Below are 24,930 nucleotides of genomic sequence, written 5' to 3'. Positions count from 1 at the left end.
GGGAAAGGGAGAGGAAACGTGTTAAATGCATCTGTTTTGTTCTTATCCCTGCGTGTCATCTCAGAAGAATGAGTAAAACATCCCCAACCGAGTCATTATGCATTTCAGTTTGATTCAGTTTCACTTACCACAATTCTGCCTCATGACTCCTCCCCTCACACCCCCTTTTCATTTCTGTTTGGTTTGGAGTGTGGGCTTAATGCCCAGCTAGCCTAGATGAGAACACTTAAAGGAATATCACAAGCGCGAAGGGTAAATCTATTGAACGAGGGTCTTTAACTATGTGGTTTCCTTAAAGGGAAAGGTTGGATCAATAGGATCAATATGAAAGGTTTCCCTGGCCCTGCATAAAAGGGTAAGGGCTTCTCTTTTCACTGGTTTAACTTTACTCTCTGACAAATGCAAATCAATGGATCTGTGTTTACAACAGATTCCCTAACAGACCCAACTTGGGTACAGCCCAGAGCCTCGCTCTGGGGGGTGGGGCGGCCAGGCTTGTTCTGGGGGATGCTCCAGGCCCTGGGGGTGGGGTGGGCTTGCTGCCCATTGGGATCCTGCGGCTACTGCCTGTGGTCTCTCCAAAGAAAACAGACAGAAATGGAGCAAGGGAGAACCCGATTCTTCCAAAGATGCCTCAATGCAAACACAAAGCCTAAATTCCTAGGAGTCGGTCAACCTACTAACTGTACCAACACAGATCTGGCAGGCTGACTACACAGAAGAAGCTGGAGTGGGACACTTACAATTGGAGCAGCCCATATATTTCAGTTTCTAGAATGTTCCTTCCATCCTTTCTCAGGTGGTAACTGGCTCTCTTAGCTATTTCGAGGCAAACCACCGAAAAACTGTGGGTTCTTTCCCCCCTCAATTTTACCTTTCCCTTTAAAAATGTGATGCTTTCCAGAAATGACATGACTTCAAGTCAATGCTGGTTACATAGAAATTATTTTTCTTCCTGCAGGAGAAAGTATATGTATATTTGATTACGCGAGCCAAAGTCCAATGCTGATTAAATTACGCTGGAGGTGTGCTCCCAACCCAAACAAAGTCTGCTTTCTACAGAAGAGTAATGGATCTTCAGACGGCGAGAGGGGCACCGAGGGGGAACGCAGCGCCTCCTCTCCCTCTGGGACAGTTTACGTGGGACGGTTTTCCTGACAAATGTCCACAGCCCCGAGGAATCTTCCCCCCACCGAGACTAGCCCTGTCTGCACAGCCCACGCCTGGCCCATCCGCACCCTGCTATGCATGAGATGGGCTCAGTCACCCAATCAGGGCCCCTGCCCCTCCTCCCCTGCCCCACAAAAACCTGAGTCCATTCCTCAGAGCCTTAGCCTGGAGACCCGGGATCGTAGAGCTTTCCCCAAAGGCACGGCTGTGCATTAGGGGGACGGATGGGGTGCTGGGGTACAGCTCACATGTACAGGCTCTGTGCCTGACAGCATGAATATCCTTCTTGGGCCCCCTCATAACGCCTCCCCCCACCAGGAAAAGCAATTTTCCCAGGTCAGGGAAAACAAGGGCCCCTGAGCAGGCCGGGGCTGAGGACAGCCCAGGGTCTGTAGACGAAGGTTCAGGCCCTGGGGTCCTCATCATTCACCCTTCTCCCCAGGGCCCTTTATCCAGACGGTGCTCGCATTTTATTCCCTCCTCGGTTCCCTTCCTCTGGCAGGAACCCAGAAACGGAATCCCTGCTTCTCCTCTGAGGTTTTCATTCCTCCAGGGACGCCCGACACAACGCCACTTCTCCTCCAGACAGTTTCTGCCGACACCAGCCGCCGCAACAGTGTGAACCGGGCAACCCGCTTGCCCTGATCTTTCCTTCGAAGAACTGGTTCTAAGGCCCAGAAAACTACGGCTCCCCCTAAAGTGAGGTTGTGCAGTGAAGGCAGCGGCGGAGGCGGCCTCGTTTGCCCCTCTGGTTCCTACCTGGAGCTCCAGGAGGTAAACCCTGCCCTGGCACCTCTGGGCAGTCCGGTGCCCCTAGAGAGAAGGGGGCCCACTCTCCTCCTGGGGACACGGGGCACCTGGGGGCCCAATGTCCCCTCTGCCTCACCGCCAGCATTCCCCAGGAATCCAGCCCTGTTTGAGGACTCTAGGAGGGGCTTGAAGATTCTAGGATAGGGGTGAGGGAGACTCGAGGAGTCCACCCTTTGAAAGCCTGCTCACCTCTTCCGGAACCTGAGGACCCTTCCCCTGGGGCTTGTGGGGAGGGGCCACACCAGGTGGAAACCACACACGATTTTTGGTTTCTGTATCTGATCATCTGAGCTGACTCAAGTTCATTTTCAGAAGAGGGGGTAGGGCTAGGCGTCAAGGAACCGTTTGAAAGCCCCCTTCTTTAAGGAAACCCATTGGTGGGAAGATTAGCCCGTCTCTGGGGAGAACAGAAAGAAATAACTGCTGCCCCTTGGCCGCCCCTCGAGGCAGAAAAACGCCAGATTTGTTTTTGTCCTATCTCCTTTCCTTCCTCCTTCTTCTCATCTCCTTCTTGGAGAAGGAAGGAAAACACTCCTTTCTTCCAGGTTGAAACCTTCTCTTGAAGGAAAAGCTTTCGTTTTTCTCAAATTGGAGAACTTATAATAATAATAAAAACCTGAACGATTTAGTTCTGGTCTCACCCGCACCACTGCCCCAACTTTCTCTTTCTTTCCTTCATTCACCTTGGTGTTCCTTCTGCAAGAGCCAGCCACTGAGCGAGATCGGAAAGGTTGGCAGGGTGGAAGTCTCCCTGCCGGGGGAAGGAAGAGCTTTGAAGTTCTTTCCTTTTCCCCATCAAGGCAGATGTCTCAGAGAAAACTTTCCTACCAGGGGGCCAGGCCTGAGTCCCGGGTCTCAGAAGGGAAAATCGCTCCAGTCCCCAGGAGGCTGGCAGTCCCCCGGGCTGTTTTTTTTCATCATCCTGCCCCAGGCGGGGTAAGAAACAAGATTCTCCCCTCGTTGACCCAATTAGCCCAGAGCAGAGCAGACCATAGAGGGTGACGCCTAGGCCACTGTCACTGGGGCCTCGTTTAATTGTCCAACTAACGCATCGGTGTAGAAAGTCTGCAAGTGGGACCATTTAATGCGAATGTTCTTTCTTAAGGAGGACAAATCTAGATGGGTATGGATCCGCGGATCAGGAAGCTGCGAGGTTCCTAGGCAGCTTTAGAGACCTCGTTTCTAACGTTCAGCTCGGAGTATCCCGCGTAACGAGGGGTGACCAGATTTCCCGGATGGTTTCGGATTGTTTCGGCTGAGGAGAGAAGTTGCCCTGGGTCCTACTGGAACCGATGCGGGCGGCACGGGCGAAGGCGAAGGCCCCCCAAGCGAGGGAGGACTCGCTTCCCGCGCGGCGCCTTCGGGGACACCCGCCACCCGCCACTCGGGGAGCGCGTGCGGGGAGCGCGCGCGGGGAGCACGGAGACAGGGCCAGAGGTTGGCAGCCCGGCGACAGAGAAGACGGGGGTTGGAAGGGCGGGCTGGGGCGGCCGCCAGACCCGAGCGCCGGCCTGGAGCTGGGGAGGCGGCGCGGCGGGAGCGCCGGGGAGCCGGGCCGCTGGCGTGCGCTCTGCTGGGAAGAGGTCGCCCGTCGGGTTTACTGGAAACGCGCCGGATCGGATTCCGGATCAATGAAATCTGGGTCCACACGTTTACGTTCTCGTTGCCAGCATTAATGCTCTTTTAATCTTCTAAACATTATCAGCATCGATCTCCCTCCATATACACATTTGTTTGAGGAAAGTGACATACCCACACGGCGCAAAGCCTGGAAGGAAAATAAAGGCGCCGCCTCTGGCGTCCAGGGCGCGCGGCCTCCCGGGCTACTTCTCCCGCGCACGGGTTCACTGCCCTCCGCCGCTCTGGCCCGCTCCCGCCCACCCCAAAGTGAATTAGGAAGGTATTCTCGAGGCCACCGAGGACTTGACCAAGAAAGGATGGTGGCGAGCTTTCCAATTATTCACCCAACCAGCTGGCACGACTGAACACGGGTGCGCCGTACCGACAAGGGCCGCTGACCCGGCGGCAAAGACACTGGGACCGACTGGGCGCCGGCGAGGGAGGGGGAAGGTCTCTGTGAACGGGGTCCCAGTCCCCACCCTGAGGCTCACCCCAGGCTCAGCGAGGCCTCCGGACGTCCCCTCGGCCCCAAAGGAGCCGCAGGCGCGCCGAGAGCCCCTGGAAGGCGCCGCGGCCCACTGGCCCGGCCACGCTCCGCCGCGGGTGTCAGGGGGCCCAGGTGACATCCCGGTGGGTTGGTTAAGGGTTTGCCGCCGCCGCTGGAACAGAGTTGGCTCCTGATCGGCCGCTGGGAGCTGCTGCCCGGAGCACGTCAGGCGCCTGTCCGCCGTGGGGACAGGAGACAGGCTCCCCCGCCGGCCGCCCGGGGAGTCCGGCTCACAGGAGGCCGAAACCTTGGCCGCGAGGGTCGAGGGTCGTCGGGGGCTCTGCTCTGTCTTCCAGCTGTCGGAGGAAACCAACTCTCGCCATGGGGAGCGCTCTTTCCCTCCACGAGGTGCCCCTCCACTGTCTCGCCTCTCCGTCTTTCCTGTTTCGTGTCTGTGCTTGGTTCAGAGGCCTCTTGGGCTCAAAGCCAGAGAGAGTTTGTGCTGGAAGCCGCTGGGGAGTTGCCGCCCCCCCCCCCTTCTTAAGCCTCTCCTCGGGTTAATAAAAACTGCCCTGCAGGAGTCAACCCTGCACGCAGCGGAGGAGGCCCAACCCGGTGTGGTCGCAAACAGTTTCCACTGTGGCCATTCTTTATGAACGGAGTCGTGCACTTGGAACCCCTTTCTCTGAAATCGAACCTGAGTTTCCCCGACATCTTCTCCCTTCCCCTTTAAAATACTACCTGGGGCTGTGGATCCAGCACCCCTGCAGTGGGAAAGGAGCAGAGCAAGGCCCCCTTCTGCTGTGATAGGGTGCACTCCACCTCCTGGAGAGGCGGGCAGTGCTGGCCCGAAGCAGACGTCTTAATTCTTAATTCAGGGTTCCCTCAAACCTCTGCCTGCTTAGGCCTCTGGCAAGACCCAAAATGAGAACCAGAAAGAGAAATTAAGAAGAGATAGAGAAGTTGAGAAGATAGAGAAATCAAGACGAGACAGAGAGACTTGGTCTTGGTGAGATGGGGGCCGGTTGCTCTCTGCCAGGTTCCCACATCAGGGTCTTGCTGAAAAGACCCCACCGGGTTTGCTGAAAGCCCCAGGAGCCCTCCACACTGTGAGTCCGCTGTGAGAGTGGGATCAATACTCCTGGAGGAGAAGGCCTTGGTGTTTCTTCTCATTTGCTCCCTTTCGCTAGCGCTCCTGAGCACATAATACCTACTTACCAGGCCCAGCTTCTGCGTCAGTGTCTGAAGAGACTGATCTACTGACCCCAAGCTGAAAAGACTCCTGTGTAATAATAACCACTCGACACACTTGTAGTTGCTGATAAAATGGCCAGATAAAAAGGCTAAAGCTCTTGTCCCTTTTCAACTCGGGGTAATAAAACAGACATGCATTTGAATGCTTGAGCAAAGTGGGGTCCCTGGCAGGAGATTTCCACTCGCCCAAGGAAGCTCTTGGCCTCCTGCTCTGAAAAGCCCTGGTGCCCCATGAGGCCAGCCCCCCAGGACTGGCCTGGGGACTCTTCGGCGATGGGTGGTGGGACTGCGGTCCCCCACGGATGCCATACTCTCCCTAATCCTCCGATACTTTTGCAAAAAGGCTTGAGACCCGCTGACAAGCAAAGCATTTCTTTCCAGCTCCCTTTCAGACAGATGTGGGCAGAAGGCTGGCTTTTTAAAAAAAAGCTCTGTCCTCTGCCGGACAGGCATGAGGGGGCGGCAGTGCTCTGAGATGAGCCGGGTAAGAAGCCCTGTCGCCCTGTCTTCCTTACCCTGGCCTCCCTTCCCCGAGACTGACTGTCAAGTTTCTTCTGCTGCCTGTGCCCAGGAAGCCCGTCCTCGCTAGAACTCTCGGAGAGGGACTAAGGGCATGTTCGGGGGGCCTAAGACAAAGAGGGGGGACCACACCGTTTGGAATTGTCAGTAGGCTTCCAGTCCATTTTTCACTGATACTATTTCCTGCTTAATCTTTTCAAGGGACCAAGAGCAATCAGAGAAAACGGTAGGAGAGGATGAAGAGTAAGCTAGGAGAAAGAGAAAGTAGGTTTCGAGATCCATGCAGAACTATTTGGAGTTCACCGACTTGGGGAAGCTCTGGGGGTGGCGGACCTAGTTTTCAGGACCTTTTCGGACCGAAACTGCGGGCGGTTTCGGACTAGAGACTGGAATCCTCCAACAGGCAAAGGCAGACGGCGGCTGTCAGAGTGGAAACGCCCCCTCCCCACCGCCTGTCACATCCCCCAACCCTGTCCAGCGTCGGCAGAGTGCACCCCAGGAGCCAGACTCAATGGTTCGAGGAAAGCCCCAGGGAGCCTGAGAGGAAGCTTGAGCTCTACCTCCGGAAGCCCGTTGTGCGCGGCTCGGAACTTCGGGCTCCCCGCTCCCTTATGTAAATGACCGCCACCTCGAATTGTCCCCCAGACAATCTGACGATCGGGAGAGGTGGCTCAGTCCAAAAGAAGCCGCCCAATTCCGGCCTGCAGTCGGGGGCCGTGCGTCCTCCGCGGCGGGGCACTTGGACACTTCGCCCCTCCCGGCCCGTGGCAGGGTCCCCGGGGGCGCAGCGCAACCGCCACGCACACCGCGCCGGGGCACAAAAGCGCGCACCCGAGTACCAGCCGCAGCCCGGGCTGCGCCTTTCTCTCGGCTCCCGCCGCCCACACGGGAGGTTTCTGCGCTCCTAGAACAATAGAGGGCTGTACCTCGCGGCTCGGCCGCTAGAGGAGGCACAAAGAGCCCAAGCCGACTCCAGAACAATGTAACCGGCGCGTCAACCCGTCCCCTCCCGCCGGTCGCCGGCCCTCCCCGTCGCCGAGCCCGGCGCACCACCCGCGTCCGCTTAATGCAAAGGCGGAGCCGGGAGCCCAGCGCCCAGGAGGCGTTAACTAACCTGCATCTTAATTTCTCAGCACCCTCTTTCCGCGAGCTCCCAGCCTCGTCCCCGGGGTCCAGCCACACCTCGGCACATCGCGGCCAACGCTGGGAGCCGGGCAAAGGGCGGCCGGCCAGTAAGGCAGGACGCTCCCCGCTCTGAGTTTCCCCTCTCCTGTCCTCCCAGAGGGGTGAATGTGGCAGTCCCAACCTCACTGTGGGCAGGGACACGGGCGCTGGCCCCAGCCCGCTCTTTCCATCACAAAGTCCCCGCGCCAATGTCAAGGCCGGAGACTGGCTCCGGAAGCGCGGTTGTATCCCGGCCCCCCCACCCCGGTGCTCCGCGTGGGCAAGGCTGTGCTTCCTGTCAGTGACCGAATAAGTTTGCCCAACATGGTGGGGAGAAAGACCGCAGAAAGATCTCTTCCCCCTCTAAAGCCCACTACCTCTCGCCACCAACTGCCTCTATCTGGGGAGACCAGGCAGCTGGGAGAAGTGAAATGTATTGTCTGAACAAGAGTTCAAGCGCACAGGGTTCTAAATAGAGGCAACCCCGCCGTCCCCGGGAGTCTGGGAACGAGAGGGCTCCTAGTGGACACCGCACACCCTCCTGGTGCTTCCCACAACTGGGGGAGGTCCGAAAGAGAGCGCAGAGTGCTTGGCACGGTGAGCAGAGTGCGACCAAAACCGGGATGGGATCGCTCAAGAAGCTCGAGACAAGGAGGTGAGAAGGGAGAGAAAGAGCAAGGGAGAACACAGAAACGAGGGGAGAAAGAGGAAACGGAGAAGGAATGGAGTGGAGAACAAGTGGCAAGCCTGGAGGGACAGGGGCAGGGGACCCGGAGGGGAGGCTCGGTGCCCGCACCCGGGCAGCCCGCCTCCAGACGGCCCTCTGAGCTTACCTGCCAGGCGTAAGGCGGACATACGCTGGAACTCGGGCTCCTGCAACCACTTCCACATCCTGCGGAAGGTCTCCCTGCCAGATTTGAGTTTACTCCACGGTTTGGGGTTCCGGAGCAGGTCGGAGAGTGTCCCCTGAGACCGGCACAACACCCTCTGCGCGAAGATCGCCTGTGGGATGCTGTAGCGCTTCAGCTCGGCGGTGATGCGCTGGGCCACCTCTTTGGTGTTGATCTCCTCCAGCTGGCCGGAGGTGGCCACCTGCGATCCCGAAGACGACGAGGGTGGCCTCTCGCGGCTGGGCGCCAGCACCGGCCCGTGGGACTGAGCGTGGCCCGGGTGGTGCAGGCCGTTGAGGTGCGACATCATGGCCGCGGGCGGGGTGCCCAGGCCGCGGGACAGGTGCTGGTCGCCGCGGGTCAGCATGGCAGTGTGGTGCGCGTCGAAGTTGGGGCTGAGCATCTTGTCGGGGCCCGGGGGCCCGTAGTTGGGCAGGCTCTGCTGCGCGTTGTGGAGACCGCCCAGCCCGTTGCCCAGCGGGGTGGCGGCCAGCGGGGACAGGCTCTGGCCCATGCCCGGCATCTCCTTGTAGGGGCTGTAGAGGCTGTTCATGGCCGGGAGCCCGCGCTCGTCGCGCAAGAGCGCGAAGCTGCCGCTGACGTTGCCCGAGAGGCGCTGCTGGTGGTGATGGTGATGGTGCGGGTGCGGGTGCGGGTGCGGGTGCGGGTGGTGGAACTTGTCCGAGACGGTGGAGATGGGCGGCAGCGGCTGCAGCGGCGTCAGCGTGGTGTAGGTGTTGCTCATGCCCATGCCGGGCGGGGACGAGTCGCAGGACATGCTCATGGCGTGGTGGAGCGGGATGGACAGCTCGGGCCGGTAGTCGCCGCCGTCCAGGATCGAGGCCATGCTAGTGACCATGGCCGAGCGCGATGCCGCCGCCGCCGCCGCAGCCGCGGCCGCCGTGCCCAGCTCCTGGTGCGCCGTTGGCGGCGGCGGTGGGGGCGGCGGAGGGCCCCGCAGCGAGCCGGCGGCGCCGCGGCCCGCGTGGTGGGGGCTAGGGCTGGCCAGCAGCTCCGGCTCATGGCCCGGGCCCCCGCCGCCGCCCCCGCCGCCCCCGCCGCCGCCGCCCCCGCCACTGCCGCCGCCGGCCGGCCCGTGCAAAGTGCCCAGACTTTCCATTGTCAGCTCCGGGTTCATGGCGCAGCCTTCTAGGTCTTTGGTGAGGCATCGATAGGCGGTGTAGGCAGCCTTCATTCAGTCCATCGGGGCCCGGGGGCGGCGGCGGCGGCGGCAGCGGCGGGGGCGGCCGGCGGGCTGGCGAGGCGCGCGTGGCGGAGCTCGGCTGCGGGCGGCGACGGAGGGCGCGGGAGAGCGTGTGTGTGTGTATGTGTGTGTGTGCGCAGGGGGAGCGCGCGTGCGGGTGTGCGCCCCGGGTTGCGGGCGGGCGCGACCGGGGCGGGGGCGGGCGGGGCGCGCGTGCGGGAGGCGGGCGGGCGCGGGAGGGTCACCGGGCCCCGCCGCGCGGGCCGGCGCGCTGCCTCGCCATGTCCGAGCCCGCTCCGGCGCCGCCGTCCTCCGTCTGCGCGAGCGGGAGCTGTCCAGAAGGGCTCTGCCGCTCGTCCGGGCGGCCAACCTAACCCGCCCGGGCTCGGGGCGGGGCAGCGCCCGACGGGCGTCGCGGGTAGCCACTCGGCGGCCGCAGCTTCCCCCGGGGGGGCGGGCCTCCTGCGCGCCGCGACCAATGGCTGTGGAGGGGGCGGGGCCGCGTGGTTCAGGTTTGGCTGACGGCTCTATGCCTCTCTTTTTTCCCCCTCCCTGGCCGCTGGAATCAAACGTCAAGGGGAGGGACGGAGGGGAGGGGAGCGTGGTGCGGAGAGAGAGGCGAGTGTGCGGGCGAGGGGGAGAAATCACGCTGGAGATGCCGCTCTGTGTCTCTTCCGAGCTGCCACGACCGGACTAAAGGGCTTTGCTTCACCCCAAAGCTTTTCTCGAGGCTAGTAAGCCAACTGCGTACGGCTGTTAAACGCAAACTCACATCTCCTAACAAGCCACTACCCGAGGGTCACTAGCTGGGAGCCAGTAATGCAGCTTTTTAAAAAACGCAGTCGCTAATGTATTGTAATGCACGGTAAATCCCCGAGACTGGGGCGTGCATAGTCTACGGGGCGAAGGGAACAACCAGCGCCCTCGCCGCCCCCGAGCGGGCCTCTGTGATGCATGCAAAGTTAACACGATCACATCATTTAATTACCCAACAAGCCCATAAATCTCTTAGTTATGAGCCTTCAGAAGGGCCCTGCTAGATTGCAAAACAAAACTGGAACACCAGAAGCTGCGGTTTCAAGGTGACCATATGCTGGCTGCGGGAGCGAGTTGGAAAGGAGTGGGTGGGGAGGTGGGGTGGGGGCCGTGTACAGTGGGCTTGTTTGCCGATGCCTGTAGCAAGCAAACTTCGGGGTACTGGGAGTGTGTAAACCGTCCGCAAGGTTACCGATCTTTACACACACACACACACACACACACGTCCCTCAAATCCTAGGAGAGGGACGCCCGGGGTTAAGGCTGTGGGTAGATGACCTGGAGCCCAGATCTGCATATCCAAGCCTTGGTTTTGAAAAGAACAGAGCCTTGGTCAGTTCCAGAACGCTCGCAAGTCGCAGCTTTGAAAAGTGCACCTTCACGAACCCAGTATTTCCGTTGTTGACTAACCCCCGGTCGGCTACTGGGAATGGAGCGCGCGTAGAGAGAAGGGGCAGATTTCTGCGGCCCGGGGTTGGGGTGGAGGGCTGGTGGAAGGCCGAGAGCCGCTCCGCACGGAAAGCCTTAAAAGTAGCTGCTTCTTCCAAAGCAGGTTGCGCTCTCTGTTTGCCTCCGAAGATTCAAGCTAGCTGAGGTTGCGCAGATGTTGCCTTTGTTTAAAGAGACAGTAATTAAGGACAGGGTGGACATAAGTTTGAGAAGCGTGACCTATTTTCTTTTGATCAGCTGTCAAAAGAAGAGCAGGGGGTCTCCTTAAGACAGCCCCCTCCAACCACTTCCAGCTGTTAGAGAAAACTTGATAAGAAAACAAGGACACAGGCTGGAATACTGTATATGCCTTCCTGGCGCTAGAGAAAGGTTTTATTCATTTGGAAAACAGTTCTTAGTCTCAGTCACCTTTTATGGCCGCCCTCCTCTCTATTCTAGATACAGAACCAAAAAAAAAAAAAAAAAAAAATCCTCCCCCCCCCCCCCATCATCCTGTCACATGAATGTACGGTGACACTATTTACAGATCAACTTTATTGAGTTCTGGCCCAAATCTTGCCAATTATTCTTTCAGATAGCCTCTTCTCTGTGCTATTAAAGCCTGGGCAAGAAAGTGGATGATCCCCTGATTTGCTAGATATACTTTTCTTAGCTGCTCAATCTTTAATGTCACAGCCCTAGTCAGGTAGCATCCCTCACTTTTCTGTTTCTCTGACTTTTCTCTCTCCCTCACCATCTCCTACCATCTCTCTTCCTACTCTCCACCTTATGGATGGCGACTGGACATTTGGGGATAACTTGAAAGTTAAATGTTTGAAATACACATCAAGTTGAACAAAAGTTCACAAGAGTGCAATCTCCTATCGGCCCAAGAGTGTTCAGAGACTGAAAGAGGGCAGGAGAGGAATCCGAGTGCCCTGGTACTGAAGGTGGCCTCCCCCCACCCTGGCTTCAGGCTGGAGGAGTGGCCCATGACCCCAGGCTGGGGCTTCAGTAGGCACTGTCGTCTTTTCAGAAACCTCCGCATATAAGTGGCCATTTAAATAAAATTTCAAAATGATAAACTCATTTACCAGGCTACTAGGATAAATCTGCTCCTGGGTATTGCATCTCCGTGTGCCTGGAAGCAGTCACGTGCTGGGGAGCTGAAAGGTGAGTTGCATATTCTGGCCTCTTTCTCGCTCTCCCCTCCCTCCCCCCTCTTCCCTCGATCAATATTGGCGATCTCAGGGAAATCATGAAATCGTATTGGCTTCTTTGTGTATAATTTCATTGGGCTAGATTAAAGCAGATTTTTCATGTTGTTTTTCTGATAGTGGTTTGACATTTTTGTATTTCAACCCCCAACCCATTTAAAAGAAAAATTAATGTGCGTGTTTAGTCATCATCCTAATTTTTTTTTTTTTTACTGAATTACGTTTGCATGTTTCCCTCCTTTCTTTTTAAACAGGAAAAATATTTAGTATCTACTCGAAGATAATTTTAAGAACATGAGTACTAATATTGAATACTATTTTCAAATATGTTTTGAAATAGCTTTGATTTTTTTCCCCTCGATAGTCCAAGAAAATAAAAAGGAGGAGTTGCTTTCTGACCACCTCTTGAATAGCACATATGCTGTAGCCTTCAGAAGTTCTGAATCTCAGAATTTTTTCTTTTATTTTAAAGTTACACTCTTGTTCCCCTCGACCATATAGCAATGTGACAGCAGAAATGCTACTTCATGACTATTAAAATTACCAGTAATTATATCAGGAGCAGACTATCCTTTGCTCAGAATATCCCCATTTACAACACCGACTTTCTTCAAGATCACACACTTAAATGGGTAAAAAGAACCCTGTAAATAAAACACATTGACAACAAATGTAAGCTATTATTGTACTGCAAAAGAAAAAAACAAAAACTGAATTTGAGTTAGCAAGTGCAGGAAAAGACTGGAAAATTTTACTGTTGGAGTTTTCATATGTGTTTTCACATTAAAAAAATTTTTAAGCGTCTGAGGAGAGAGTGTGAACATTCAATTAAAACAGAGAACTTATAAATTATTCACACACACACACACAAAATAAACAGACCACAAGTAAACCCAACCTGGATAACGGGCCCAACAGCTCTGTCTTTCACTAAACAACAGTAACCACAGCCCAAACCCTGGGGGTAGAGGGGGGCGGCTTATTTTCACCTAAACGTTCAAAATCCTGAAGAAGGTTTTGTGTTGGGGAGAACGCATTTGTGCTACAACTAGGTTTATCAGAACAATACAAAAAGACATAATGGTGGGTTGATTTGGACTATTTTATTTTTGTCCTTCCCCAAACCATCTGGCGTGTGAGTGTAGGGGTATTGATCAGGATCTGTGCGCTGCAGACCCCATGCCAATCCATAGCGTTTCTGGCAATCAGCGTCGCCCATGAATTGCAGCTGTCCGTGCAGCTCCCGAACAGAAATCTTCAAAAAAGTCCCCCCCTTATCAAACACATCATCCGTTCAGGGGTAAGTCAATACCATTTCTTTGTCATTCCATGAGCAGGGATTATGCAGGAGAAAGTTTTTGTTGTCTGTTGTAGCTGCTGCTGCGCCCTTTTTTCCCCCTTCTTTTTTTAAAGGAAAGAGAGCAATTTTCTAGCCATTGAATGATAATGGTTTTCCAGAAAGGCCTCAAGCGTTTGCAGGAATCGGAAGACAAATGCTGTTTCAGTGTTGTGGGGGAATTTTCAAAGGAGGGGGAAATTCTTATGTTGCTATACACAGTACTAGTGATAATAGAGGGTTCCTTTTAATGACGTTGGATTTTCTCGGAGCCCCTGGTGACGAAGACGCCGCAAGTCTGTGATTATCCTTGCAGATGGAAGGTGGGTGCTAGTGGCGGAAAGGGCGTCTTCGGAATCGTGACTGTTTGATATCTCCATTACCTCCAGTTTTCTTCGGCCTGAAAGCTCGGGCTGGTTGGGCACAGAGAGAGGAAAACCAAAACCGAAGCCTAGCTCACCAACTCCCTCCGGTCACTCAGCTCAGAAATTCACTGATCCTTCTCAGATTCCAGGTGAATCTAGGAAAGTTGTTTTTAAAAGTTTTCTATTAATAGGTGGTAAAGCCGAACCGGTCCTTTTTTTTTTTTTTTGTCTGTTTCTGGCGCTGTGTGGATGTTGTTAATTTCGGGGAAAAAGCCCTGCCAAGTTAGTTACCAGAGCTGGTGGGGGACTGCCCTGAACTTTCGGGTGGACAAAGGACACTCTGCACCAGGTCGGGGAGAGTTGGGAGTTTGTTAGTGCTCTTCTCACCCTCAACTAGCCTCTTAGGGAAAGAAAAACGAGGCTCCTGGAGCCCTCCCTACCGGGAGAACTGTTCTCTCGGAGCCCCAAGCCCGTCGTCTGGATTCGAAAGTGCGGAGTAAGGCCGCCGTTGCAACCCAGCGGCAAGTCGGAGCCTGGGCGAAACCCACCTAGCCTCAGTAGTCCGGGCGCGGGAAGTGGGCGGGCTTGGGGGAGGGGAGAGGAGGGGGTGGCGGAGACCCTGTCCCAGCGAACTTCGGCACGTGCTCTGGGGCGGCCAGTCTGGAGGGGCAGCGTCAGCCGAAACGCTGAGCTTCGCAGCAAAGCTTCTTGCCCTTCCGCCTGCCTAATTTCAAAGAAAGCCCGGGACTAGGTCCGCCGACCTTGATCGCACCCCTCCACCCCGTCAGGTGGGAGCCTGATGGAGCTTTGTGTCCTCAAGGACACACAACACACACACACACAGATACACAGAGACACACCTACAGGTTTTTGTCCTTCATCCTGCCTGCCCTCCCTGGGTTCCCTGGCCCTCTCGCGGGGGGGGGGGGGGGGACTTCGCCGGGGGGGGGGGGACTTCGCCGGGGGTGGGTCCCCGGGCCTCCGATCTGGATCCTAGGTGACTGTAGCCAGGGCTGGGTACTGGGCCCGCAGTCCCTGCCCGGGTACAGTCCTTGCTTCGGGGTTCACAACAGAACCTCGTCTGGAGCCCCACCCCCTCTTTCCGATTCTGGTTGAGAGGCTGCTACCACTTCGGAAGCTGGTGGGAGAAATAATTTGATGCTTGGGGGAAATAAAAAGAGTGAAGGAGAATTTGAGGTCTCGAACCTGCAAAGATCAGAGAAGGCTTATTTAGTTAGTTAGCTGGAGGAGTAGGGGCGCGGGGGTGGGAGGGAGCCTGGCTCTTTCAACAACGTAGCATTTCCCCCCCCCGCCGCCCCGCCTCCCAAAAGAACGTTGAGCTTTAAGAGAGCAACTTGTTAGCCTGAAAACCACGTCGACGAATTTTCTTCTCACCGGCCTTAAGTTGCAGTCCTGTGTTTTCTCTCCCCGAAAAGCCCTGAAGTCGGTTTTAAGCCGTGTGGAGCTGCGCCCGCACTTTCTTTTTACAGTGGATTTCCCCAAGTACAATCCAAGGATACGTAAAGTTCTCCTCTCCTCCAGTCGTCAGCCCGCAAAAAGAAAAATTGGCGTGAGGTCCTTTTGTTCAGGTCAACTTGTGCGTGAAATCTTCTTGTGGTTCTTTCAAAAGGAAGGCAAAAGTTGCAGTTGATTTTTAAAAGGACTCTGAAAGTGGAGCTGTTTTCAAGTTGTTCTGAGACAGCAAGGACGGGCGTCGCTTTTATTTATTACCTCCTTAAAACGATCATTTATTTGCTCTGGACATAACCCTTTTTGATTGCTGTTTTCAATATTGTTTAGACATTAACACAAATATCCAGCACTTCTTCTCTCTTTGAAAATGGGAGCATTCAAAAATCTTTTTATATAATTTCACTTCTCTAGCCACCACTGATTTTTTAAAAAACATAAAGAATTTTAAAAAAAAAGTTGGTCGGATTTTAAACTTGAAAAGTATTATTTCCGATTTCAAGGGTAATACTTCTGTTGGAAAACTAAAAACCAACTGAGGGGTTTAAGATATTCAGGCGAATCGGACCGTTTCTTTTTAAAAAAATCACATGATACGTATATATTTTTAGATTCCTGGGACATCAGCCTCCAAGGATACTAAATTGCCAAGTGAGTCTGGCTGATCTTTCAAGGTAATACAATCAAAAGTAGAATAGAAAACACACTCGAGATTATTTCAGGAGCATTTAATTTTGGGAAAATCGCTTGGATGTCATTTTTGAGAAATTCTGAATTGTTTCGCTTTCAAAACGTGTCAGAAAAAAAGCAAAGTCTGGCCGACTGCAGGGTTCCGGGGCGGCCATGGGCGTTCGAGGAACGGACCACGGTCCCCACGGGCCACTGCCTCCAGCGCCGGGCCGGGCCTGGCCGGGCACAGGTGGTTCGGCTGCTTCTGAAAGACGCCGGGCGCCGAGGGCGTCCTGCCGCCGGGCCTGGCAGAGCGATGGCCGCAGCGCACCTGACTCGGGGGAGAGAGACCTGTTGGCCACGCGGAAGCTGCATTTGCGCGGAGCGGCGTCGGGGCCGCGGGCGCGGGGTAGCCGCGCCGGAGGCCGCCCGCGGCGGACCGCGCCCTCGAGCTGCCCCGGTTTCTGCCCTCCCGGCCCCGGGGCCTGCGCCGAGCCGCGGCTCGGGAGGCGGAGGGAGCCGGCCAGGATTGATGTCTAAATCAATGCCGTTTCTAGGCGCTTCTCTCTGCTCCTCTCCGTCTTTCTCAAAGGCAGAGCGCCTCCCCAGAGTGGATTTCCTCTTCCTGCGCCAAGTCAGGGAGAGGCAAGTGTCTGCAGGAAACCGAGGCCGCTGCCCGGCGCGGGGCCCCGGAGAGATGGGGGGACCTGGAATAAGCGCCAACAGGGGTCTGGGAGCCTCCCGTGCGTCCTCGTCCTCCTTTCCCCCCAGGTCGCCCCCCACCCCATCAATTCCTACTTCCCTCGCCCGCCTCGGAGGGCTCGGCCCGGATTCGGGCCGCTCTCGTGGCGGTGGTGGCTGGCGAGGCCTGACCCCGTGCGCCCTCGTAGGTCCCAACCAGGCGCCCAAGTTGACGGGACCCGGGAGGGGAGCCCCTAGTCTCCGACGCCAAGCCCGGCCCGGCTGGGGCCGGCCAGACCGCTTCTGATTTAATTCTTCACCGACGAATTAGGCAGCTGCAATTGTCGCGGAAAATCAGCGGCCACTATTGATCCCCGGGTCGAGCAGGGCACGGGGAAAGCCTGGGGGCGCTGGTGGAGGGCGGGGCGGGGTAGGGGGTCGGTTCCGGCCCTCGGGTGCCCTAGATTGGGCGTCCCGGTCGGGCCCCCCGGAGCCCCGGCCGACCACGCGCCCGGCCTGCTCCAGCCCGCTGCGGGCCTGCCCTGCGGAGAAGGAGGGGGACTGAAGACAAAAGGCAGGACCGAAGACGGATGCTTTCTCGAGGCCTGCGGGGGACGCCTGGGCCGGGGCGGGAGCGGTACCCGCTGCCCCCCCACCCCGGGCGGACTCCCGCGGTTTGGAGGCGGAGGGGCGCCCCAGGGGCGCCTCCGGCCCCAGAACGCCGGGCTCCAGGGCCCACCCATGTCCCGGCTCCCCGCACAGGTTGCCTTCCTCAGGGACAGGGGTGACTTCCCACCGCCGGAGCAACAAGTCCTCAAGGCAGAGGCCCCCCGAGGGCAGGCGGTGGAGGTCAGGTCTCTCTGCTTTGTCTCAAACAAACTTGAGAAGTGTGTGTCCTCAGAAAAAAAGGAGCTGACCCAGTTGTGTGCACAATGCATGCTAAAGAAGCCGTTCTGGTTCTAACTGGTGCAGAAAGGTGGAAAGATGGGGTGTCTGGAGACAGTGTGCACCCTCACCCCTTTGTGTATGAGACACGCACTGGCAGCCAGAGTAGCCCCCTGACGTCTACGTTTCACATTTGGCTACTTTGGACGTCTTAAAGCCACGTGGGTTTCCCTTACCTTTGAGATTACTTGTTTATAGGACGTTTATGGGAATCACGGATTATACAGGAAGTGTGTAAGCTATATAGAGCAGAAGTATCAAAGGTATCAAACTCCTCATTTCCCTTGTTTACTTTTTCTCTTTCTTTCCAAAACTGCCTTCTTTTGTTGGAGGGAATGTGTGCTTCAGACTTTGTCCTGGAAAGAGTTGAGCACTGGCTCCCTGGAGATCAGATATAGAGTCAAAAAGGGCCTTCTCACTACATTGCCTGCTTCATAATCCATGGGCTGAGTATAGGTCACTGAGCACAAAGTGGCCTTCCCTCTCTTGCTTACTGAGATGGTTTAATGGATTTTATAATGGTTTTGCAGCTATCAGACTGGGGAAATCTGGTTTGGGGGCATTGTGTTCATGTCAACCAAAGGCAATGCATTATGTCAAATTCTTTACCTTATCAATATAAACTGGTGACAACATAATGGAATTTCTTAGGATAATTTTGAAGGACCATGTTTTGAAACATCAGGTTCCAAACGTGGTTTGTAATTTTCATTGTGGAAAAATCCTAAAAATTTTCCATTTAGTTGATCTTGGGCTTGGTGAAAGTTCCGAAAACCCTTTCAATCAGTAATATTCTATATACATCTGCTGCAAAACTATGATGTTTGATCCCATTGAAGTTTTTACATGTCTCAATCCCTCTTTTTTTTTTTAAGTAGGAGACTTGTTAGGGAGGCAGTGAATTAGACTGAATTTAAACCTCCAGTAAAACAGAGATGGGGGTGAGTGGAAACATTTTTAGGAGTTTACCAACACACTAAGGTTGCGTAGATTCCTACACATGATTAAGGCAAGCATTTCGGGTTCTGCGAGGACAGTTTTGCTTTGCAGATGCTGTTCCCAGTGAACTGTGTTCACCCCCTTGAACTTGGAGAATGTCAGCTCATATCTGAAATTTCAGTTTCCATTTTTATACTTCTTTTTAAAGCTATTTGCATATCCCAGTTTTGGAATTATTTTTACTTCTTTTTTCCCTCATACTTTAGTTTTCCTCCCCCAGCTCTTAATCGAAACTTCTCTTTTTTAAGAGTTATTACTTACACTAAATTGCCCATTACGTAAGTGATACACTCATCGTGGTCATTAATACTGTATCATGACATACTTGGGGAAATAATGACTAACCCTAGTTTAGTTAAAAAAATTGTTCTTTTGCTTGACTCTTGCATCAGAAGAACTTGCCTTTTTAAGATATTGTAACTTAAATATTGGGACATAAATGGGGGATAACTTTGTAATGATGAGCTTCATATTCCAAATGCTTTCAAGATTCTCTTGTTCAAAACTGAATTTTCTTGTAGTTCTAATTCCAAGTGATGTAATTCAGTGAATGGGTTCTGGGTTTGTTGGTTTCTATCTGTAACTAATTTACAGACCTAGAAAGGCAGAAGAGACAGAAAACAGAGAATGAGAGAACAGAAACCGTCAGAATTTAGTGATTCATGAGACCAAAATCACTTCAGAGTTATGTCATTTTTTAGAATTTATTACACATTTCCAATCGAGGGATTTTTTTTTTTCTGAAGGGACTTTTAAATTTCATGTGAAAAAATTGCTTAAGCCCTGTTTTTTCAAAGTGGAACCATAGCAATATTTACTGTCTCATCAAAGTGACCTGAAGGGAGAGATGTGGGGACAGTTTCAAGGGTCATGTTTAACCTTAGGTTTGTTACACAATGTGAGCAAACAGCAGCAACCCTGGATATTTTGTATTCTTGGTATTCTGAAAACAGTTGGGTGTCAATCAAATAAGCATATTAAATCAGGGTCACTTACCTTGTAAATGAGCGTTTGTGTGGACTCATTTTAAAAGTGAGTAATCCCTTGGAAAACCAATTGATCATAATTATGTATATATATGATATGTATGCTTAAAATATTGATGTCTGTATGTTGGGGTTACATGCAGTAGTGAGTGGAGTTGGGGTCGGGTGGGTGGAGTGAAGTGGGCAGTGGAAAAAGTTACATCTATCGGAGTCTATTGATCCATGACAGGGTAAAATTTTTTCCCTTGGTGTACTCTCCCCAGGACACTTTAGATCATACCAACCTTTCACACGGTGTTTGTAAACTTTCTGGGTGATATCCACAGTGAGAAATGGATTTTTATGTTACAACCCTAGCACATAGGTATGTACATTTCCGGAAGGAACAGCATGTTTTTTAAAGTGCCCTTTTGTAGACAAACTTGTGTTGGAAATTCTAAATTAGAAATTCTAAAGCTGAAGTTTTAGAACCCTGATTGTTCTGTGTTATCTTCTTCTCTGTATAGCCTGTGTTTTTCTTGCTGCTCATTTAGTACTTGTTTTCCCGTTTGTATTATTTGTGTATGAGGTTCACTGGCTGTTTTGGACAGTAAGCACAGGAGGATGCCTTCCAGGAGGGAAGTGTCTTGTGGTATGCTATAGGGCTCTTGATCCTACCTTGTTCATTTTTTTTTTTTTAAAGTCTTTACTGAAGGTTAGAAGATCTGCTCATCAAATCTGTAGGTGACACAGAGCTAGCAGTCATATCTAATATGCTGAAAGACAGAATCAAGATTCAAAGTGAAATATGAAGGTTAGAATGGAAACCAATATGATTTAATCACACACAGACCAATATAAAAGCCCTTTATTGAGGCTGAAAATAGAAATCAACAGAGATTCCTGGATTGCCACAACAATGCATGTGCAAAAATAGAGGTGTTAGTTTACTCTAAGTGCAAAATGATATAAACATATTACGCTCCATAAGCAGCTAATGTAATTTTAGGCTGAACTAATAGAAGTGTGGTATATAGCTTACAAAGAAGGTAGCAGTTTCCCTGTGTTCTGGGCTGGAGGCTTGTCTCGCTCTACCTACCTCATTTTAACACAGATATTGACAAGTTAAAGATTACCGTGGGCTCTCAGGGTGTGAGGGAAGAGGAAGCCATGCTTTATGGGGAAGAGTTCGAGCAAATGTTTAGGCTGGAGAAGAGGTGAATGGTATGATTGCCACTTCAAATATTTGCCTAGCTGTCATGTGGCAGAGTGGGGGGAGAGTCGTTTTTGCTGATCCCCAGGGCAGAGTTGGGACCAAAGGGTAAAAGTGTCAGGGGAGTTGACTTTGATTCTAATAATTAAGGTTGCTTGAGAGTGCAGCAGGTTACTGCATGAGAAGTGAATCGTTTATCCACAGGAGCATTCGGCAAAGGCTGAGTGACCATCTGGCTGGGATGCTGTAGTGGGGCTCAGCTGAACTAGGCAGCAGGTTGAAATAAATGATCTTTCTGGTTGAATTTGAGGATTTTCTCAATTATTTTAAAATATTGTGAAAGTGACTTTATGTAGATGAATTTAAGAGATAGATTTAATATTCAAGCCTGTAGGAACTTCAAATGGACATGGTAGAGGCTTTTCTGTCTAAAAGCTTTGTGTAAACAATCTCCTATTTATTGAAAACACAACCTCGTTATTTCTTTTTTCTTTAAGCTTTTTATTTTGTATTGGGGTATAGCTGGTTAACCCCAGCTATAGTGATAGTTTCAGGTGAGCAGCCAAGGGACTCAGCCTTATATATACATGTCCATTCTCCACAAATTCCCCTCCCATCCAGGCTGCCACATAACATCAAGCAGAGTTCCCTGCACTATACAGTAGGTCTTTGTTGATTAAAGTGGATTCATTATTTCTTGTCTGCATTTTTAAAATCCAAAAAAGCTCTGAAAATCAAGTTTTTCGAATCTCATGTTGAAACTGCCTTAACTGAACTGATGTGAGACTATTTCAGTCTTTATCCCACTTGGAATGAATGTTCATATATATCTCTGCAGAAATATTAGTGTGTTTAATTATAAGGTGCTTTTCCAGACCCTGTTGGGGGTATGTAGTACATGCTTTTTTGCTGCTAACACCTTTCAAATATCTGAAAAAAATGTTCAAGTCTAAGCCATCTATTTCCAAATGATTTGGTTAAAGGTTTGTTATTATTACTTACCTTATAATTAGATAGTTCTTCTTTTTTCAGAGTAGCTTGAATCCATTGGTCAGAAATCTAAACAATAAGCCACATTACTAACATAGGCTAGAATGATCCTTGGAACAATTATTGAGTCCCTAAACCTTGTCACAGAAGGAAATTGCTTTACAAGCCAAGTTTATCCTAGATAATGAAACGGTAAGTTGCTCTGCCATTTCCATATTTATTTTATGAAGAGATTAGTGGCAAAAATGATCAGTGTCAAAGATCTCCTCCCAAGCATATTTGATATTACTTAAGACTGGCTGTGGGTGACAGTATCACACTTTGCTGGCCTGGGAGGAGGATTTAGTAGGATCTGCTAATTAATGACTTTCATTTTACAAATCATTTCTGTCACTATTACTCATTCTGTAGACATTTATGGAACACCTACTCCAGGCTGGCCCTCAGCTGGGCAACAGACAAGATGAATGAGATGGAAGCTGTATCCTTAACATGCTCGAGTACTAATTCGATCCTCAGAACAACTTGTCAGATAGGCAAGGCAGATATTATTGTTCCCATTAAAGATGAAAAAATGGTATCTCCAGGGAATTAAGTGACTCTTTTAGGGTCACACATCCAGTAAGTGGTAGAACAGGACTTGAATCCAAGGCTGTCATTCAGAATCTACATATTTTTCCATCTTATTAACATATATTAAGGACCTGTTGTTCACCATACAAAATGTATCTTCTCATCCAGACTTTATCGTTGACTTTACTTTTACCTGGCTGTTCAGAATTTGCAGCCACTTTTTATGCGTGGAGAAGGCATTGTGAAATGAGTTTTACGGGAGATTGGTCTCCAATTTCTTCTTTCTAATATTTATTAAAATTAAAAAATGTTTGATTTGGCTGCACTGGGTCTTAGTTGCGGCATGTGGAATCTTTAGTTGTGGCCGGCGAACTCTTGGTTGCAGCACGTGGGATCTAGTTCCCTTGACGGGATCAAACCTGGGCCCCCTGCCTGCCTTGGGGGTGTGGAGTCTTGGCCACTGGACTACCAGGCAAGTCCCTCTTAATTTCTTCCTATGAAAGCCCGAATGCCCAAACTCTCCCTGTTCTTTCCCCTGGCAGTCCCCTGGCAGTTGGGACTCAGGAACATCAACCAGACTCAGTCCATAAGATCCGCCTCCCTCAAAGTCAGACGCGGAGGAACAGAGGTGTGGGGACACCTAGGATTCATGCTGGTGAAGCTGGCGCGTTTGTCCAGCAGCATCAACTGGTTCTTTGGCTGTGATTCCTTTTCCTAAATGTCACTGATTTCAGACCGTTTTCTGTACCTGGTTCTCATCCCTCTGGGTCTGTTCTGTGAGCCATCTGATTTCCTTTCACTTCATTTGTTCGAAAAAGTTAGCCTGAGTCAGTTTCTGTGGTTTTCAAGCTAGGACTTTAGAGAACCGTCTTACAGACTAGGTAGTGAGAATTGGTCAGATTTTGGATGTATTTTGAAGAGAGACCTGAGAGAATGTGTTGAGGCATTGGATATGGAATGTGAAAGAAAGAAAGGAGTCAAGGATGCCTTCAAAATTTTTGTTCTGAATAATTGAAAGAATAAAGCTACTATCAAGTCCAGTTCACTATTACTGCAAATCTCCCCCCAAGTAGTGAATTAAAAAAGCAACTTTTTTTTTTTTTTAAAGCTCTGTTGAACTGGGCCTCTCACGGCATATGGCTGGGCTTTGAGAAGGAGCAGTCCCTGAGGGTGAACATTCCAGGAGAAGAACCTGGAAGAAACTGCATGGTGTTTTATGACCTAGTGTCAGAACTCACATTGTGTCACTTCCTCCATTGTCTATGCCTAGAATTATTCACGGACTCATTCAGAGAAGAGGGGACACTGGAGCAACAAAGAATCTGCAGCCGTGTTTTGAAATATTCATCAAAGAAGGGTGGGGAAGATGGGAAGAAGAATAAGTTGAGGGGGCTTATCATGTGTTTGGACACGTTAAGTGTAGACGTCTGTTAGAATTCAAGAAGGGATAGTGGGTAGGCAATTAATTCGGTTATGAGTCAGGTGTTCAGGTGAGAAGTTGAGGCTAAAGATAAAAAGTTAGGAGTTGTTTGGGTGTACTTGGTGTGTAAAGCCACGAGACTGGTTGAGACAGATCATCTAGAGATGTAGCCTTATAAGCGGTTTTGAAGTCAAAGAGCGCCATACCTCCAGCTTTATTGTTCTTGCTTGAAATTACTTTGGCCATTTGGGGTCTTTTGTGGTTCTAAATGAATTTTAGGATTGTTTTTTCTATTTCAATAAAAATGCCATTGATATTTTCATAGGAACTGTGTTGAATCCACAGATCACTTTGGAAAGTGTTAACATTTTAACAGTATTAATTCTTCCAATGCATGAACATGAGATGTCCTTACATTTATTTGTGTCTTAAATTTTCTTTTGTCATTGTTTTATAGTTTTCAGTCTACAGGTTTTTCTGTTCTTTTGTTAAGCTTATTCCTAAGCTTTTTCTCATTTTTGATGCTACTGTAAATGGAATTATTTTCATTTCTTTTTCGGGTAGGTTGTTGTTAGTGTACAGAAACACAGTTTTTTATATGTTGATTTTACATCTTGTAGCTTTACTGAATTGGCTTATTAGTTCCATAGTTTTTGTAGAGTCTTTACAGTTTCTACATATGAAGTTATGTCATCTTTAAACAGGGGTAATTCCACTTCTTTCTTTCTTATTTGAGTGGCTTTTATTCCTTTTTGTTGGACTAGTTTCTCTTGCTAGGACTTCCAGTACTGTGTTGAAAAGGAGAGGTAAGAGTGGGCATCCTTGCCTTGTTCTGGATCTTAGAAGGAAATCTTTTGGCTTTTCACTGTTGAGCATGGTGTCTGCTGTGGGCTTTTCATAGATGTGGGCTTTTCATAGATGTTTGCTATGGGCTTTTATCATATTGAAGTAAGTTTCTTCTACACTTAATTTGTTGAGAGGTTTTTTTAAATTAATTTATTTTTAATTGAAAGATAATTGCTTTACAGAATTTTGTTTTTTGTCAAACCTCTTGTTGAGAGTTTTTAATTGTGAAAAGATGTAAATATTGGGAAATGTTTTTTATGCATCCATTGTGATGATTCATATGATTTTAATCCTTTATCATGTTAATATGGTGTATCATGTTGATTGATTTATATGTGTTGAATCATTCTTGTATCACAAAGATAGATTTTACTTAGTCATGGTGAATGATATATGCTGTTATATTGGGTTTGCTGGTATTTTTTTATTTTTTAAGGGTCTTTGTGTCTATATGCAGGAGGATACTGATCTGTAGTTTTTTTCTCTTGTGATATCTTTTGTTGGTTTCAGACTAACTTCATAGAATTAGTTTTAAAGTGTTTATTATAATTTCAGGAAGAATTTAAGAAAGATTGGTATTCTTTATAAATGCTTAGTAAAATTCACCCATGAAGTCATTTGATCTGGCCTCTTCCTATGTTGGAAGTTTTAAAACTACT

General features: G+C 50.8%; 1 protein-coding gene across 1 annotated transcript in view; it reads right to left on the bottom strand.

The window, feature by feature from the left end:
- The window catches only part of ONECUT2 (one cut homeobox 2), a 55,374-nt gene extending 45,957 nt beyond the window's left edge, over nucleotides 1–9,417 (bottom strand). The window contains exon 1 of the mRNA XM_043889460.1: nucleotides 7,858–9,417. Within this exon, the coding sequence (XP_043745395.1) occupies nucleotides 7,858–9,109 (1,252 nt within the window). The 5' untranslated portion in view covers nucleotides 9,110–9,417. The remainder of the gene's footprint in view (nucleotides 1–7,857) is intronic.
- Nucleotides 9,418–24,930: the final 15,513 nt, after the last annotated feature.

Source organism: Cervus elaphus, chromosome 27 (assembly GCF_910594005.1).
Source record: "Cervus elaphus chromosome 27, mCerEla1.1, whole genome shotgun sequence".
NCBI classification, from domain to species: Eukaryota; Metazoa; Chordata; class Mammalia; order Artiodactyla; family Cervidae; genus Cervus; species Cervus elaphus.
This window is presented reverse-complemented; position numbering and strand designations above follow the sequence as displayed.